At 39.7% G+C, this 19,850-nt stretch overlaps 1 protein-coding gene across 1 annotated transcript in view; it reads right to left on the minus strand.

Annotated features, from left to right (window-relative positions):
* The window catches only part of LOC146321665 (uncharacterized), a 36,405-nt gene extending 17,413 nt beyond the window's left edge, over window positions 1-18,992 (minus strand). The window contains exons 1-9 of the mRNA XM_084726923.1: window positions 18,806-18,992; window positions 18,540-18,649; window positions 18,279-18,425; window positions 17,995-18,147; window positions 15,890-16,002; window positions 15,658-15,781; window positions 13,836-13,928; window positions 13,093-13,161; window positions 4,540-4,593 (exon numbers count right to left, since the gene is read on the minus strand). Of these exons, the coding sequence (XP_084583049.1) occupies window positions 4,540-4,593; window positions 13,093-13,161; window positions 13,836-13,928; window positions 15,658-15,781; window positions 15,890-16,002; window positions 17,995-18,147; window positions 18,279-18,425; window positions 18,540-18,649; window positions 18,806-18,872 (930 nt within the window). The 5' untranslated portion in view covers window positions 18,873-18,992. The remainder of the gene's footprint in view (window positions 1-4,539; window positions 4,594-13,092; window positions 13,162-13,835; window positions 13,929-15,657; window positions 15,782-15,889; window positions 16,003-17,994; window positions 18,148-18,278; window positions 18,426-18,539; window positions 18,650-18,805) is intronic.
* Window positions 18,993-19,850: the final 858 nt, after the last annotated feature.

Below are 19,850 nucleotides of genomic sequence, written 5' to 3' on the forward strand. Positions count from 1 at the left end.
GTTAAAATATTCTATTCCTCCCTTTGCTGGGGACCCCCTACAACTCACTTCAAGGACCCCTGTTGGTCCCCGGACCCCAGTTTGAAAACCACTGGGTTTAAGTATCCAATAGTATATAGTAGTTAAAATGAGCTCACACTTAATCACCTAAAACAGTGAAATGCAACATTAATGCAGCAGTAATATGAATCCAAAAACAACATATGATATATGATTCATTCACAGATATTTGGTGATAATTTGACCTCCGTTTCATTTTTACAATCCTCAGCAAGATTCTCACACCAGATGTGTGAGCATTATTCACTCCAACAGAGCACGATGTAGAATTACATGTTAAAGGCCTCTTAACTGGCTCACTGACCCTAACTTGGCGCCTGATGAAAATATGTTAAAAAGAAAAAGCCTAGAACATTATTTTTGAAATAATCCCACTGCTCTAAAGTTCAGATAGTGAGAGGAGGCATATTTTTAACAACAAGTTAGTAGTCTGAAACACACCAAAATCAGCTTGTTCACATTCTTTCCATAATCACACATTTCTCTCCTACATAATCACATACAATGTGCTCTGCTTGCTCTCCCACCCCTAAAACACAATCGTGTTCAACTCCCAGTGAACTTGGAGGTGTGTGCGCGCCTCTCATCAAGGCCAAAGATCACCTCCCTGAATGTTCTTCAAGCACCGAGATACAAATATTAGCTTTATTCATTATTCATTGAGGGCAGAGGCAGTAGGGACCTGCACCTCTGCCAAATCAACCATTTAGCTAACAAACACATCAAGGCATGCCACACTGAATTCAGAATTGCCGCTCAGCATGCTGAGTGGGAGTCTACCCCCTGCAGCCATACTTATCAGGACAACAGCAGCACTGGATAAATGTAGTAATGTTGCAGAACCAGCAGTATGACATTTTTATCACTGAAACATTTTCTGAGAATGCAGAATCTCAGAAAAAAAGTGTCCCTGTGTATATGTGTGACTATACACTAGAGGAAGAGTGAAATTGGGTCACTTAAATTCTTAACTTCTCCGTAAAATGAGAACCACTGCTTGTCTTCAAAAAAACAGCTCGAACAAGGCTGGAAAATTCTTTACAGATGGTCCACTGTGAAATTTTTGTGTATGTGGTAAAGACGGACTTGTGCATCTGTACTAAAACAAGAGAAAGTTAGCTAATTAAGAACTTCAGAAAATCCACTCTACCCTTCCACAACCCCAGACAGAAGCACACATAATAAAATAAACGCTGCGTCTGTCAATCAAATCACTGGGACTATTGTCATTTCAAAGTGAAGGCACATCTTAGTTCCCATATGGTGCTGCTGAAGGAAGAACAAAAGCATCATGAATGAACGGAATACTTTTGAAACCAGATTTGCAAGGAACTGGCTCAGTTGTTTGTGCAGACTTAACATTTTATAAGTAAGGTTCCAACTTTGAGATACGCAGGAGCAGGGAGACGTGAGGAGGCGAGCGCTAACAACTTATCTACTGCACTTAAGAGAGGAAATAAGACAAAGTGGGGTAGGGGGGTGTATTGTGTCTGTCATACACTTTTGACATCGCTAATATGACTCTAGCAACACAAGAGTGATATGATCTGACAAAACACTTCCTGACCATTAGAACTGGTGACTGTATGTATGTGCGATTGGCTGTGGGCCCGCTCAAATCGAGCGTCACAGCTGTGCATCTCTGGAGCGAGTTTAAAAGTTCAGCCCCCTGATGACTGCTCTCAATCTGTCAGCTGAGGGGTGTGTGTGTGGGAGGCTGAGCCTGAGGGGGAGTGGGGGAGAAAGAGGGAGAGACAGTGCTGTGCTCTTCTATCTGACACTCAGTGGCACACCTTCACTTCCTCCGCCGCTAACAGTGGAGATTTGGAGCACAGTGACAGCACATAGTTCCTACTAAAGCACAGAAAATACTGCCATTTACGCCGCTCTCTAATAAGCAATAAGTTCTCAGTCACTCTCTGTGTGTGAGCGTGCAAGTGTTGAGAGCAAGTAATGCAAAAGTGTGGGTGTGTAGGCACTTCTTTGTGCACACGCATAAAGAGTGGCTCAGCAGAAGCAGCTAAGTGCTCAGGTTGAGACTTTCTCCTTCCCGCTGGGGTGATGAAAGATTTGCCTACAAGTTGGTCTGATCCAACAGTGGTTACTGGATCACAATAATAAGACTGCCTGCAAGGGGACACATGAAAACATATCACTTAATCCTGTACTTTGACAAGAAAAGCGCACGTACACACACCTCCGCCAGGACACAGAGGGGCCAATTCTAAAAGAATGGATTGCGGCCGCTGATAGCACCACGGATTGCACATCACTACCGATACCACTATCTACCCCATCTCCAGTCCAATTCACAAAAGATATTACAGCGCAAACACACCCATAAAGTTGTGCAGCTGAGTGCAATTTGCCCTTGTTTTGTTTTTGTTCTCTTTGCTAATATTTATCTGCAATTTTCTGTGGTAGTCCCAGTAATATTTTTTTCTTAAAGGAATAGTTCAACACTTTTCATGTGGCTGTCCAGTCAATGTTGATAGTAAATGTAGTCAGTTAAAGAAATAAATTCCTCACTGTGTGCTACACTGAACGAGAAAGCTGGGTTCTCCTGCTGCAAAGTCTGTTCTTCTTCCTGCATCCGGTGACATCACTTCCATGCGTGCGTGATCACTAGACCCACAGCTTGTCCACAGCTAATCTTAATTACTATTGGACCAATCAGTCTCATTTTCTTGCACACATTCATGGCTGTACATTTCATGTCTTTTGTTCCTTTTTGTTTTTATGGCTGAAAGCATTATGTTTTCAGGTCATCTCATTCTTGTGAAAGCAATATCTCAAGATCGCCCAGAGAGAAGTTCTTCAAACTTGGCACAAATGACTCCTTGGACTCAATGATAAACTGACTAGTTTTTCATAGTAAAAGGTCAAGGTCACTATGACCTCGCTAAACACGTTTTTGCCCGTAACTCAAGATTTCACACGCTAACAATAGCAAAATTACAAACACACAAATGTCTAACAGTATAAAATGATGAGGTGATGACATTTTATATCAAAAAGGTCAAAGGTCAACTTGGCGTACTACTTGGTGTGGGCACAAAAACCTCTCATGCAATGCATCCTGGTACATGTAGGCACTACTGGCGCAGCTCCACGAACAAGAGAACTCCACTTTATTGGTCAATATGCCATCAACTGATAAATTTATCCTGACTACATTCACCATCAACACTGATTGGACATCCGCATGAAAAAATACTGAAAAGTGTACTGAGGAAGCGTTTCACATGATACCATTCCAGTCGAAAATGTTCTAAATACAGTTGCAAGAACAATAATTTTTACTCATACCTTATAATGTTTGATTTTATAGGGAACTCATTCTAATTATAACTAATCTAATTATCCATCAACTCCCCCTGCTTTTTCAGTCGTTTCTAACAGCGGGATGTCTCTCTTTTTTCTATGACTCACTCTGTACAACCGGTACAGTGAGTAACCACTGTCTCTGTTTGTCACAGCAGTAGGCTTTATGCTGTTTTCCTGTTTCATATCAGGCATTGTACTGTCTGTGGCATCTGTGCATACATGATGTACAAATAGTAACTGCTTACATGATCACTGTCCTTCAGTTATCACCAACTCTCTGAAGAGAAAATTTTGACTCTAACCTCATGTGGTGGTTTGCACTGGTGTTTGTGAGTTGCACTTTTTTAGAATAAGGCTCATTTGCACAGAAAGGGGGCAATTTAGGGTAGGGCAGTTAGGGGTACATTTCACCCTTTGCAAGTCCTTTCAGGGTTTCTTTTTGTCTTTTTGTCTGTGAAGGTTTAGTGGTCGCAGAAGCTGCACAAGCCTTTTCCAAATTTGCCCAGAGTTTGCTGAAGAATCATCAATTAGTCTGAACAGATTAGCCTGATAATCAGACCACTTCCACTTCATTCATACAGCCTGACATTGTGTTCATGTTAACTGATTTCTTGTTGGGTGATTCTTTTGCTCTGGCAAAGCAGTGAGGGCAAACTGATAAAGCTGTGGTGGCAGCTGCTATGAGCTGTTAATTTAAGGTTTTTCAAGATGATTGTATATTAAGATTTATTATTTGTTTGTTTTTTTTGAAGGGGCATTTTTCACTTTTATTGAACACAGTGAGTGTGAAGAGGCAGACAGGGAAATGGGAAAGTGAAGGGACATAAGATGCAACAAAGATCACCAGCTGGAATCGAACCGGTGACAGTGTGGTTATATGGCATGCACTGTAACCATTTAGCCACCAAGATGCTCCAGAGTTGTATAAATGTTGACTTACAGCTGCATCGATCTCATCCACACACCATGTTACTGTTGCTATTTTTCATGGATTGTAAACTCCTGAATTTCTGTCATATTTTCAGAGGCACAAAAATTCTCCGCATTGTAACAACCAGATATGAAAAAATACAAAATAAAAACATGATTGAAAGCTGACTACCACAATTTCACAAGATAAAACCAGCTGGGTCATCACTTCACATTACTTACCTGGACAACTTCATCATCCTCCTCCAGAAGACCCTCCAAAACATCAACCGCCATCTAATGAAGAGACAAAGAGGGAAAAGGGGGTTAACAGATTGAAATGAGACTTGAAATTATCTTTCTAAAGAAAAACATCAGAGCAGAAAATAACTTTTAAGGTTTAACAAATTCATCAGTACAAACACACACATACACTCCTCTCTGATGAAGCTTTGCCCATAGACAAATGGGCTGTTGTTGCACAAAGTGTTGTTCATCTCCCAGGCAGCTCGATCAATCAGAGTGATCAGAGGCCCTGATAAGCGGCTATGAGGCCAGCGTCCCATACACAACACTGTCGATACCAACAAGACAACAGACATGGCCGTCGATAGACACACTCACCAGTGCTTATCGCACGGTCAATAGTCACTTTGGCTGCTCTGTTCGATGGCACTTTTAATCCATTTACCCACATTAACAGTCAATATATTCCTAGTGTCCGCAGCACCACTACGCCGGTCGCATGATGAACCTAAATATCAGCCTTAACCAAACCTTAAGATGTCCTGTAGTCCAATAAAAATAGTACCCGGGACATAAACATACGGTATCTAGGGTACTCCTGGGACAGCAGAGAAACTTATCACTAGAAATAAAATTATTACACTTATGAGTCATGGAAAAAAATCATTTTAAATGTTACTTGTCCAAATTTGGACAACTAACAATGACACAGGGACAAGTTCTACACTATGTGACATGCACACTTATACACTGTTATGGTGTTTAGTAAAAATAAAAAAATACAAACATAAAATTTAGCGTTTCCAATGAAATGTGTTCAAAGCGTATGTAAATTTCCAGCACCCTGTACCAATCAGACACAGGTTTGCATTTTTGCAGTGATGCATTTATTCATCAAACGGTTAGAAATAAACAAGGAGCAGTAACAAAACCAATGACAAAAAGAATCATAGAAAATGATTGTGGCCAAAATTTTACATTTTTTATTCAGATACAAGCACATACAACAACAACTAGCAGAGCTTCCATGACCAAAGTGAGTTTATGAAGTGATGCGTGTTTCTGAAATAAAGTCATTTAACTATTTATTAAGTTGATTTAGGGCTGCTGGATATGGAAAAACAAAACCATATTGTGTTTCTTTTGACAGATATTGCAATTACAATATGATTCACAATTAGTTGTAATGATCGTTTTTCTCATCAAAATTTTCATTTTCACTGAAAAAAACAAGATGATGTGACATTTGGTGAGGTCTATACCAAATAAACATGGTATCGCCTCATAACAATGCTGTTTTTTCAAACATTTTTTCCTTTATCAAAAAAGTGCAGCTACTGTGATTTGGATATTGCACTTGGTCATACAGGAATTTCGACAACATTTCAATTAATAGTGCAGCTGTATGTTGAATGGAAAACAAATCTTCAGTTTGGGACAATGACGGTTAAGTCTGGGAACGCTAAAAGTAAAATTTGTGACAAAAGGAAAAAAAACCCCAAAGCAGGTCTGGGGAGGAGTTTAATGTCTGAGGTCTCAAAGCAGTTAAACGTGAGGTGACCTTTGCCACAGTGCATCACCTTCTGGGTCAGTTTCTGTGGGAAGTTTCTATTACAGAAAACAGACCTTGACCAAAGTAGGCTGTGTGTTTGTTTTGCTCTGCTTCTCTCCTGCGGATTCTGATGTTGTGGTGTGTGCATGTGTATGTGCGTGTGTGTGTGTGTGTGTGTGTGCGTGCGTGTGCGTGTGTGCGAGAGAGAGGCCCCAGGTGATGATATATTGATTTTTGTCAACTTCAGGTTGGAGGCGACTGTTAGCCAATCACCCATGGTGAAGGGCAAGAATAAAAGACATGCATGCACCCGTGCGCGCACGCACACACACGCACCGCTGCACAGTCACACACTCCAAACAAAGCTACACACAACAGTGAGCACAACAAGCAGCACTTGTTTCTTGTTAAGGCAGTCTTATTAGCTGCAGAGCTTCCTAAATTTCCCCCCTCCTGCTCTTTGGAGCTCTCTTCTCTTTTCATTAAGCCTACGTGCTTCCGGTGGCGATAAAGAGGTCAGCTGCCTGAGTCGACTGAGGGAGACTCAGGTTAATTGAGAGAATCTCGTTAAGAGTGTGCAGATGTGCATGCCAGGGAGTCCGTTGATTGATTGCTAGACCAATTATCAGCTGAAAACCCATTGTCCTTAATTAATTAATGACTGATTAAAAATACACAAACAAAAACACCTAATCCCAGCTGATGATGAATGGATTCATGCCCAGCGTCAGAATTATCTACTTGACTTTCATTGTATCACACCAATGTGACAGACACGCACACACAAAAACACACACACACACAGTAATTCGAGCCAAGCACTAGATAGAAGAGATAGGAGTAAAGATCTGTCTGGGTATTAAACAACCGATAGAACAGGCAGTTTTGGAGCAACAAAAATAGAACAAGAGATATCTGGGAGCCAAGATAAGTGCGCAGCAAACCATTATATCGTCTCCAACTGTACTCCTTCCTAACTACACTGGTCAACCCAGGGGCAAGTGATTAAAGATTCAGAGATTCCTAAGCCGCTTCACGCTCTAAACAACAACAAGATTAATATTCGCGTGAAGATAAGGGGAAGAGAGAGGGTACTACGAAGGAGAAAGTGAGAAAATTAGAGGGAAGGGTGCAAAAAAAAGTATCTTAATAAACAATGCAAAACTAGTGCATGAACAATGACGGTGCGCTGCAAAGACACACACCAGATACACACGCCAAAGACACTACGAACATGCTGTCCTCTTTATTTCAAGACCTGTTAAAGAAAAAAAGCAGCACTCTGGGGAGGAACTCATTTATAATGGCCATTGTGTGTGCGTGTACAGTTTGTGTGTGTGTGTGTGTGTGTGTGTGTGTGTATGTGTTTGTGTGTGTGTGTAATCTTCAGGCAATTTTGTTTAACAGAATCATTTTACCGGAGCGCACAGCAGAGACAGGAGAAAGACAAATCACTTTACAAGCGAGGGCAAGCCGTATCTCTAACACACAGAAACCCATACAAACACACACACGCACAAACCAGGACGTCTACACTTAAGTAAATAAATCCCGGGGATGTCAGTGCTAACTGTACTTGCAAGCAACATTGGAAAGTACGAGCCTCTCTGTCATGAGCTAAATTTAAGAACAGAAATGTTCGATGAATAACATGAAAGCAAACAAGAGTGACAATGACAAGTAACTAACCATCATCTGCTGTGACAACTACGCCGAACAGACACCTTAATGGCTGTCAGGGGACGCCGTCTGTCTGTCCGTCTGTCTGTCTGTCTGCTGTGTGGCAAGTGAATTAGTGGTGGTGAAGGGTGATGATGATGGTAATCTGTGTGTCTGTGTGTTTGTACATGACAGTGAGAAAACAGTTCTCTGAGAGCAGCATTGTTAAAGCACACTTGTTTTTAGTAGAACATGAAGTAACATGTCAATGAGTAATGAAACTATAATTTCATTATCAAATACATAACTTTATTATTATTTTCTTCTCATTGCTTAGTATAGAGCAGTACTGCAATAAATTCCCCAAACTGATTGTTTAGTCCAACCAAAAGTTCCCAGCTGAAAAATATTAACTATACAATTATATAAAGCAAAACAAAGCAAATCCTCACAATGGAGAACCAGAATGTGTTTTTGCTTGATAAATAACTTAAGTTGCAATATATATCCATGTTATTCAAGACTCATAATGTGTAGTGAAGATTTTCAAGGACTTTAATGAAAGGTATTAAGTTTATTTTTGGCAAAATAATAGAGTACTGATCCTCAAGTGTTTTTACACAATATCACTGCACAGAGTGAAGCTGACCTTCGACCTTTTGGATATAAAATGTCATCACCTCATCACTTTATCCTATTGGACATTTGGGTGAAATTTGGTCATACTTAGCGTATGAACTCTTGTTGTGGCCAAAAACGTGTTTCGTGAGGTCACACTGACCTTGACCTTTGGCCTCTAATTAGTTCATTCTTGTATCCAAGTGGACGTTCAGGCCAAATGTGAGGAAATTCCTTTGCGGTGTTGTTGGAATATCCCATTCACTAGATTGTGACAAACATGAGGTGACTTTGACCTTTGACCTTTGATCTAATAAATTCATACTTGAGTCCAAATGGATATTTCTGCCAAGTCCTAAGAGTCTTGTGTTCACAAGAATGGAATGGATGGATGGGGGAACAACATAACACAAAACATGGCAAAACATAATGCCTCTGACCATGGCTGTCTCTGGCGGGGAGGTATAAAAAAAAAAAAAAAAAGTCCAAAACAGGGTTCAACATTTGCTTGCACAAAGTAAATTTTTACTTGCCCCTGTACAAATTGTTTTATTTAATAATTCACTTAAAAGTTGACAGCTAATTGTTTAATCAACTAATTACTGCAGCTCTAATCACAATATTGAATAATATTATCACACATCACAGATTTCCCTCATATCATGCAGGCCTGCTCCAAAGTCAAACCAACCAAATATTCAATTTACACTGATATTAAACAGAGAAAAGCAACAAATTCTAATATATAAGAGGCTAGAACAAACAACAAGTTTAGCACTTATTAGTGATGACTAAAAACAATTAATTAGTTATGAAAACCGTTGTTGTTTCAGTACTACAGAAAATGACTTCAATACTTGAATGAAAGATCAAGCTGCTTAAAACAATGATACCTACGCAGTTGTCTCACTTATGGTGCTTTCAAGCACCCCTCCTGTGCTTCTACCCAATTTCCTTTAGAGCTACGGAAATCACAAATACATTTGGCATGCCTTCAAGTGTTTCTCCTCAAAAACAATCAAGAGGGGAGAAAAAAAAGACCTTGAAAAGTTTTTCCTTTCAAACTAAGTGTCACAAATCTGCATCTTGCTGAAAAAGACAACTGAGGGGAAGAGCAGCAGCCGAGAAACTGATGTTTTCCGAGAATTAATTATCCCACAGCTTTATTTTCCAATGTCAATTTATTTACAAAGAGCATGAGACAATTACATAGTGCATCACTTTATTCATCAGCTGATGACATGTTTTCCACGCTCTTGACCCTAACTCAAGTATCACAAAATAGCCACTTTCCCAGCCATGCTCACTTTCATGCCGAGCTTTTTGTGTGCAGCTTAAAAATGGAATAGAAAGCTCTTTTCAAAAGATTTTCTCAAAAACTGTTTCGAGAGTCTTGGCACACTTTCCTTCTTTGGCTTTATCATCATCACTGTTGCAGAGGCTGTCCAATGGTGTTGAATGGGTGACCACTACTATGAATGTTGTAAGATAAGCCATGTGAAACCTTCATGGAAAACATGGCAGAGGCGCTATTTCAGATAGCAAAGGTCATATGTTTAATGTGTGATGTTCTTGTTTAGACTAGTAAGGTGATCACAAATGATGGGATGCTGTCTACCTACGATGAACAGCCTTCAGGGGAAAAAAAAAAACCTAATTGCCTAATTTTTTGTGATTTAATCTATCACCAGCAAACACAGCAGTGCTTTTTCCCAGTAACTGGTGAGATAATATCATACACCCAGGTAATTTGGCTAAAGTAATCACAGTATGACATTTTTATTTTGGCAAATGCCTAATTTACCCCAATTGCAACTCAAACCACATAATAGATTGAATGTACAATGCCAAGCTGCATTCATCAGACAGAGAGCTTCATCTCCTGCAGAGACAGACAAGTGCTGTTTGGCAAATGACACTGTAGTTCTACAACTTACTATTTAGAACTATTATTATATTTTACCAGAAATAGCTGAATACTCTGTGCAGCTAAAGAAAACACAAAAAATTGCTTTAGTATGTTTCTTTGGCAAATATATTAATCAAACTTTCAAAGCTCAGTTTGGTCCAAACAAAAATATTCAATAGGGAGTAAACACAGACAAACAGTCGCACTCTGGCACCCTACTAAGAAGGTAGCCTGATAACTGATAACTCTACAGACTGGAAGCACACAACTCTACACAGAGTTTAGAGTCGTGAATAGATTTAGTCCACAGGGAGAGACAGTGAGCACAGAAATGGGTGTGTGTGTGTGTGTGTGTGTGTGTGTGTGTGTGTGTGTGTGTGTGTGTGTGTGTGTGTGTGTGTGTGTGTGACAGTGGAGTAAGGGAAGGAAAGAGAAGAGAGGATGTTCATATCAAATCCGGCGAAGTCCCAGTCTGGGCGAGACGGACAGAAATTAGCTTGCTTCTACTCCACTTCTACCCTTAAGCTCAATTTCCATCAGAAACTTTTATATAGATGGCTAAAAGTAAATATGACTGAACTCATACTTGGATGTATATATGCATTGGAGATGTCACAACACCAGAATTTTAATTTAATTTTGATACAATACTACTATAAAAAATGACAGTAACTCCTCCTATGCCAAGCCAAGAAAGGGAAAACGGGCCTAGGCACACAAAACAGGACCATTTTTTATCTTTTTTTTTTAAAAACAGACTGCATAGAGTGCTGGTACAGACAAAGTCACTGAACACTGTCTGTTCTTGCTGTGCTGCAAGTGAAGATTAGATGGTATGAAAATTACACAATTATAGTGAATAAAGTCATCATAGCCATCAGTATTATCCCGGTTTTGTTAGAATGTGCTGAAAAGTGAACTGAAACTGGCAGTGGCATTATGTCTTTAACGTCAGTTAAAGTTTTTAACTGACGTAAAATAAGCCCTCATTACATGATGCTCCTGTGGCTGGGAGACTGTTGCTAACCGGTTGATGCTGGACAGTTTTCACTGCGACTTTTTCAAAGCACAGTAATCAAACATGGTTTTAATGATTGTTAAAAATTGGAAGCAATAATACTAATCATGGGGATTTTAGTGTGATTTATCATTGCAATATAACATTTATTTGTAAATTTTCAGTACTAGATCTTCATCAGGCAGAATTTGTTTTTGTCTGTCTCATCAAATAAATGTAGTAATTGTTCTTTTCATCGTGATCTATCATGAAACTGGTTTCATCTATAGCTGCAAGCCAAATTTCAGGCAGGATAGTAAAGACTGAACTAGACCTAATTGATTATTTATCACTTATTAAGTGAATCACCAGCTATTTTGAGGACATCACCTTAGACTTTGGAAAACAGGAATCACCATTTTCTGACATTTTATGGACCAAACAACTAATAGCAAATTTCAGAAAATAATCAACAGTAATAATGTCATGACAATAATGAAAATATTCATTGGTTGCAGCCTTAGACTAAACTTAACAGAGGTCTTGAATGAGCAATTTGCTCTTTTTTTTTTATTGCTTTGGTACTTTCAGTTCTATAAAGGCACCTACACATGATCAGTAATAAAACTGCTCTGCACTGGCTGTGTCACTGTTTTTTCCTATGGGGAGAGCAGTATGTGATGACATAGCTAGACGCGACACATGCAAGCAGAGAAGGGAGAGAAGAAAGAGTTTCAAAGTTCCCCAAACTCTAATACACGACATTAAAATACCACAAGCTCACCAGTAAATGTAATGTAGGGTGAAATGTCAGCAGTCATATGGGGCTTCAAGGTTTGTGAATATGTATATAATTTACGTTCTTAACTAAATGCAATGCTTAAGTTAGCTTAGCTGTTTGTATGCCAGACAGACGTGACATACAGAGCTACCTACTTCTTGTAAAGCCAAGAGCAAATTTCTTCTCATGTGAAGACAGCTTAATTAAGGAATATTGTATTGCTTTAAATATATGTTATGAAAAAGTACTGACACCTCGAAACATTTGACAACCTCAATATGCATACGTATGCACAGGGCAAATATTCATGTTGTTATGCACTCAGACTGTGTGCAGTTTCTGTTTCTGGCTTGATGACACCAACAGGAGGATGAAGACAAACGACATGTCAGAAACTGTGGACCGAGACGTTGTCATTTTACTGATACACCTGACAGCCCATCACCCCCCTTCCCACACACACACACGCGCGCGCACAAACACACACATACACAAAGATATAACTGCAGCTGAGCAGTTTGGAAGGGAGGGAAAAAAGGACACTGTTCTCATTTCCTGTCAGTGATAACCATAAACCACTCAACAAGAGTGACTACAAATTAATCACTGGATCACAACAGAAAATAGCTGGACCGCTGTTGCTGTGGCAGTAATCACAGAAAACGACTTCAAGCGTAAATGACTGTTAGGAGTTTTAGCGCTGAACTGAAGGCGGCAAGCCACTAAAATCAAGGCCATTAATACTGGAAATTGATGAGTGATTTAGACGTGCTGTGGATCACAGATATGGCAGCAATTCATCAGACTAGAGCTTCTTTCCCCCTTTACCCCTGTCCCTCTCTGTAAATACCACTCTTCAATTATTGACACTGAACTCTGGAGGGAATAAAGACCAGCCATGGCCTTCCCACCTTCAGTGCTATTCACTAGAAAGGAAAACACACAAATGCATGCACACACACATACAAATGCCAGGCGGCCCTCCCACCGGGAAACACACATGCACACACGCTGCATGAAATAGAATGTTTTACCTCGTATTCCTCGGCCTCGATGAGCAGTTTGGCTGTGGTGATGCGAGACTCGTACGGAGGGACCTCGTTCTGGGGAAAAAAGGACAAGACCGCCACCTCTACTGTGAGTGTTTACACAAGCATCCTTCTTCCTTTTGTCTGATAATAACACGATCCAATTTCAAGGTACAAAACATTCTGAGACTACGTGGCTGTTAATCACAGCGAGAGTGTCGGCAGGCTGAGTTCAGATCAACCTGCTCCCGGAGATAAGAGTCATAACAGTAGTGCCACTGGGATTTTCGTCTCAAATCATCACCCCGACCCCTCTTATATCACATCTGCTCCGTATTTTAATGCAAACTCTTTTATTTGGTGTCATTTAGAAGCTGTCCTAACTTTGACATTACAGCCATTTCTTTCTCTTTGTCAAATTCCCTGTAGTAATTGGCTTACTTATCCTTTATACACTTTCCTGGTGTTGCCTTGCACTTTCATATCCGCTCTCTCCTCACACACAGGCACAAACGCACACACAGAAACACACACACACAGGTTTGTGAAGTATTTGTTCCATCTTTTATTTTTTATTATCCCTCGTTTCATTATCTCTTACTTTTTATCTCTACTGGTGTCCTTATGTTTGTGCTCACTGCAAAGCACACTGTGACAATCCCGTTAGTTGAAAGTGCTTTATAAATAAACTGGGGATCTTATGAGGGCTGGTTGCTGTCAGAGAAATACCAAGCACAGCGCAGACTCACCTGCATGTCTTCCTCTGTGCTGGAAGAAGCTGCACTCTGTTTCTGGGCTGGTAGCCACAGTCCGACACTCTTCAACAGGTATTCTCTGCCTTCCTGAAGACAGCAGAATACACAGATATGTAAATTCATATGTACATGTGAACTGTGTAACTAAACAGACAAATATACTCACAGATGAAGGCAAAAGGGACAGAATTTAGTGAGTTTAAATCATGAATTTAATTTATACAGGCTGAACCTTGAATGCTCTATAATATATCAACAACCTCAAGATTGATTTGAGGTAAATTTTAGTTATTTATTTTTTCATAATTACTGCCAGAGTATTCCAAAATAGGCAGTTGCTGGATATGAGATGCTGCTCAGTGTAGCAGTGTGACTGGAGCCAGCCTGACCCCTACAGCTAACAGCTGGTATTACAAATCTACTAAAGCTCTAGAGAGTCTCTTGTTTTCCCTCAGTTAGGGGATGTTAGAAGGTATTTTTAAGGTATTTTTGCATTTATTGGCTCAGGTTTCAAGCACTCCACTGCTGACATCTTGCCAATACAAAGGTGGTGAGTTAAATTTTATTTTTGGTGCTCACAGCACTGAAAGATGATATGGAAAAACTCAGAAGAGAAAATTGCCTTTCTACAAAAGATGTACTGGTGTACTGGGTATTCCACAGATGTCACTGTGAACATTTTTCATTATATTTTTACTCTTCTATATACAACTATTCCCAGAAAACACAGAAAGGAGGACATAGGGAAACTTTAGTACTTTTCATGTGAATGCCCAGTCAGTGTTGATGGTAAATGTGGTCAATTAAAGCAATTAATTCCTCAGTGCGTGTTATATTGACAAAGAAAACTGAGTTTTTCCGCTCACAGAGGCATGCAGCAGTGCCTACATGTACCAGGATGCATTGCAAGCAAGCCTGTGACTCCAATGCCCATGTTACCTTGTTATCACCACCCTAGCCTATTGGTATTACTTTGTTTGGCTAAAACACAGCATTAGCTAACATGAATGCTCACTTTGCATGACATGTGTCCACCTAGAGGAGGAGACTAGAAATCCAAGCAGCCTGTATACAACCAGTGATGTCACTGGATGGAGGAAGAAATGATTTTGCAGCAGACAAACTTCTTTTTCTCAGTCAATATAGCACACACACACACACACACACACACACACAAGGATTTATTGCTTCAGTTGACTACATTTACCATCAACAGGACATTCATATGAAAAGAAGTTTCCCTTTAAAATAAAAAAGAATCAAGCTGAAATCTAACTCAACTGTGTCAGTACGTACAAGTACATTTTTACCACTTTTAAAGTTCTTACAAAAACAAAATGGTACAGATTTTATGCATGATCCACCTAAGGTTTGCACAAAAAAACTGCCTTGAATTTTGACAAGTTGAAAAAGCAGCAATATTTTCAATATCGCATTAATCTGCAAGATGAAAAATGAGTAAAAGTACAGAAAACACATTTTCACAAGACATTTTTCCAAACTCACTGTCAGATGCTTCATGCAGCAAAGTTCTTTTGGCTTCTTTTCCAAATTGAGTCCAATAGGCTGCTGATCTCTCTGTCTTTATCTGATGACTATATGACCTCAATGATCTGCCCAGTAATTAACATTCCTATCGGCATGACCCGTCTGTGTGTGCGCGTGCTAATGTATGTGTCCATCTGCTGATTAATGGCATACAATTCAATTTGCTCAGAATAATTAACTCAGCAGATTCCTGCTTTAATGTGGTGATAACTCATCCTCAGTCTGTGTGTGTGTGTGTGTGTATGTGTGTGTGTGTGTGTGGACTGACCTGGTTTCTCTCTGTGCTGAACAGGTAGCTGGCCATGAGCTGCAGAGCCTCAGGGTTGTCATAGTGATACTGTAACGCTCTCTCAATGAACTCCCTGCACTTGTCTGCAGCTCCCTCTTCCATACTGCATGCACGCACACAAAGAAAAAGACAAAATCTCAACTCATTACCAAAGCAGTATCACGAAACAGGACTATAAATGTCAAGAGTTTAATTCTGCGTGCTCCAGTACCAGAGGTCTGAAAGGTAAATCTCTGCAATGGAGCAGTAGGCTACACAAACATCCTTTGCTGTCGGGAGCTGAGGGTCCTCCTCTGGTGGAGCAGCAGCTCCGGCCTGAGCCTGCTGAAGGAGCAGTGGACAGTTTATGAATCAAAGGAGGATCATGAGGAACATGGCATGTTTTTTTACTGACAATTAGCTTATCCAATGAAGGAAAACACTGCAAAACTTATTCCCCAAGAAACTCCATCTGAACGGGTCTTTTTTAAAGCTATTATTTGTGTTGATTTGATATAACATAATGGAAATAGATGGCACTAAGCTTGTGGAGGAGTCCTTTTTGTTAGCTGTTTCATGTAGGAAGTGTTTTTTTTTTTTTGTTTGTTTTTTTTTACTGAACTACACCCACCAACCGTATCACTACACACAAAAGCATGCAACTACTCTTGGACAAAAGGCTTGTGCTAGTGACAGTGTGGGACACAAACATAGATGGTATTCTTGGCTCTGCTAAAACATTAGCACCACAGAGCTAGTGATACAGTGATATGACTGGTGGGAGTAGTTTGGTATAAAGAAAATAGTTCTTCCATGAAACTGCTCAATACAAGGTCTGTGGATGATCTCAAGTTACCCAAGTCATGATTTTTAAAAAGAGACATTGCTGTTGATTTTTTCAAATTATTTACTGATACTGAGAGATGGTCTCCATGGCCGACATCTTCAAAACTCTGCAACTCGCACCAAAACTATCTAGATGGACAAATAGAACTCCAAGTAAGAGGGAAACCATGTATTTTTGATTTTGGGGTGAACTGTCCCTTTAAAGCTGAGCCATTTTTACAGTATATCCTATTATATATTTTCAACTTTGTCTTACGTTTTTTCTGTCTACTTATTTTTAGTTTAATATTAAGACATTTTTATGTGCTCTGTAGGAAAACAAAAACCAAAATCAAAAGGAAAGGACTAAAATTTTGTGTATGTGTAACAGACCAATGCAAATACCAGTGTAGGGACGATCAGAATTATAAAATCATAGATAGACTTCAAACATATATGAGAAGTATGGATCTCCTGAACGTTTTGTGCTATTGCAACAACATGTGGTGGTCAGTGTAGATAAGATAGATGAGTGACCATGACAAATTTGCTGCCGTTTGAAGTCGATCAGATGAGCAGTTCTCAACATCACTGCAAGCAGCACTTCCAGGAGCTAATCAGCCTGGACACACATTTTGAACTGGCACTGCCCTAATTAAATTTAACTAGCCAGCAAAACCCCCTGTCCTATGTCATACTTAATGAAAAGAAACTCATACGGATGTTCTGTAGAAGGAGACAAACACCATCAGTCAAACAATGGTTGACGGCAGTGGCAAATACTTGAGGGAAAATCGGGTACATCCTCAAGGACAGGCTTAAAAAATGTATGTGGCAATGGATGGCTGAGTTAGACTGTGCAGATTAGAAGATTTAAACAGCACTCATATGGGGGGAGGGAAAGGAAGGCTTATAGGTTTCCTTCCCCTACTTTTTTCTAAAGGAGTTGTTGTATTATATTACATTGTTACACGTAACTGACATGATGATCCTTCAGAATAAAAACATTTGAAACAAGAAGCTCTGAGAATTGCCACACAACTTCTGCTTTACATTCCCAGCATAAAATACAGATTGTTAACTAAGAGCTTCCTAATAACCTGTCATATATATGTGATTAGTAACATTTGTATGAATTTCAGGAATTAGCCATAAATGACCTAAGGCTGTCAGTACATCATAGTAACTACGCACTGAGTTGGTCAACAACCGTGTGATTTATTTAGTGTTGTTCAGTTGAACAGACACTGGACTGTAGATTTTTGTTATGCTGAGGTGAGAAGTATGTATGCAGCAGAAAGACAGATAGACAGAAAGACAGATAGATAGATAGATAGATAGATAGATAGATAGATAGATAGATAGCCTCACAGCACCCTCTTGTGAAGATATATAACATTACACTAGCATTAGCTAGCTTAAGGTGCAATGATATTTCTCATTGGTTGATGTATAGCGTGCATGAATAGGTAAACCATGAACTGAATATTGAGTCTGTGGGAGTGTACTCACTGTGGTCTGTGCTTGTTTCTCCAATGCAGACAGCAGGACTTGTATTCCTCTGGTGTAGTAGTCCACAGCCTCCTGGCCTGTGTGGATTTGTCCCAAGTACATGTACTTACTGTGGCCTACATCTGGACTCAGCTCCACTGCACGCAGAAACACTTAAGGGAAATTGGTCAAGGAGACTACAACCATCACTGCAGTACAACAGCATGGAAAATAACAGTGTTTCAGTTAAATTACTTGAATTTCTAACTTGCACAAAATAAAACAATGAGCTGCATAAAGGATATTCCCTTAGCTTTCTGTATATCTCCTAGTTCTGAGGAGATGTGTCCCAGCATGTCTAGTGCTTGCAGGTTGTCAGACTCCACATCCAAAGCTCGTTGGCAGAAAAGGCCAGCCATCTCAAAGTCAAAAGTATCCATGTATTCCTCTGTCTGTACAGAAGATCACATGACATAACAAACATGTAGTTGATCAAAATTCAAAATTCAAAATTAAATGACCGATCTGGATCATCATGTCTCTATTTTGGGTATACTGTCAGTCACCTTTTCTAGTAGTTGTTGCACAGAATACTTCTCAGCTGTCTTCTTCTTGGCTTTTTCATGCATTCTTACTCTCATCCTTTCCTGGGGTGTCAATCCAACTATTCCTGGTTCTTTTGTGATCAGACAAGTGGAGACTCAACGTTAGTTTTATCTGATAAGGTCAAGACTTGAAATCAAAGCATTACAGATTAATAGCTACTGTATGACAGGCTGACGTTACATAGTGTAAATAACTAACAAAATGTTGACCCATTGAAGAAAATTACCCCTGTTTGGGCGGTTTTCTTTCCTCTTCGGCTTGTTTTTCTTCTTGCCCTTGGCCTGTCCCCCCATAGTGCTGAAAAATACGTCTTATACCAACAAATTCTGTCTTCAAAACAGACTTTTTCCAAAGTGTGAACCTAACACACGCGTGGAAAGCAGTGAGCTTAAAGAATGCAGTGCGCATGCTCAAGCACTGACTGGGTGGCTGATACGGAGAGTGGTAGTGGACATAATAGTAACGGCTCTGAAATGACATATTTTTAGACATAAGCACTGAAGAAGTAACACTTCAACGGTGCGACATTGTTTGCCATTACGTTACACATAAGAATATACATAAAACTGAAGTAACGTTAAGCCTCCGCCATATATATTTTTTTCCTATGCATTGTGCTGACACCTTATCTATGGCGGGCTGTAAATGAATTAAACGGTTATGTTTTGGGGTGGGTACTTTCAACGATTGACATGCCTGTAGACCAATGAGGTAACGCGTTAAAGCTGTACCCCTCGACGCATTTAGAACTTTCTGGATTCCAACCAATGGGCAGGCACGTCAAACGTACGCCAGTTTTTTTTCCGACAATTCTCTTGTAAATAAACGAATGACAGAGACGCTGGTGATAGTGAAATTGCTACCAAAATATTTAATCAATACGGATTCCAATTATTCAGCTGTCTATTAAGGTAATTAAGCTTTAATGTTATCTAACAAATGATACACAGTATGTATTCATACGGCAACTGTGGACATCGCTGCAGTGTGAGAAGTAATTGAATGACAAAGCAATGAAAGATTAGCTGCTAGTAGTAAAGCTAATGCTAACTACTGACATTATCAAGCCAACTCAGCTTTTTAAACCTACCATTCCAGCAGTTATTTCACAATAATGTTACAAGGTTACTTTGTGCTACAAGAATAGCTAACCTGCTGTCACCACTTTTATTGCTAGCTAATCATTCGTTGTAACTATTTGACGTTAACGGTTAGCTTTCTCGCTGGTTGATAATACGAGGGAGTAATATTACATAGCAATACACTGATGT

Source organism: Lutjanus erythropterus, chromosome 9 (genome assembly GCF_056507025.1).
Source record: "Lutjanus erythropterus isolate fLutEry1 chromosome 9, fLutEry1.hap2, whole genome shotgun sequence".
Lineage (NCBI taxonomy): Eukaryota > Metazoa > Chordata > Actinopteri > Lutjaniformes > Lutjanidae > Lutjanus > Lutjanus erythropterus.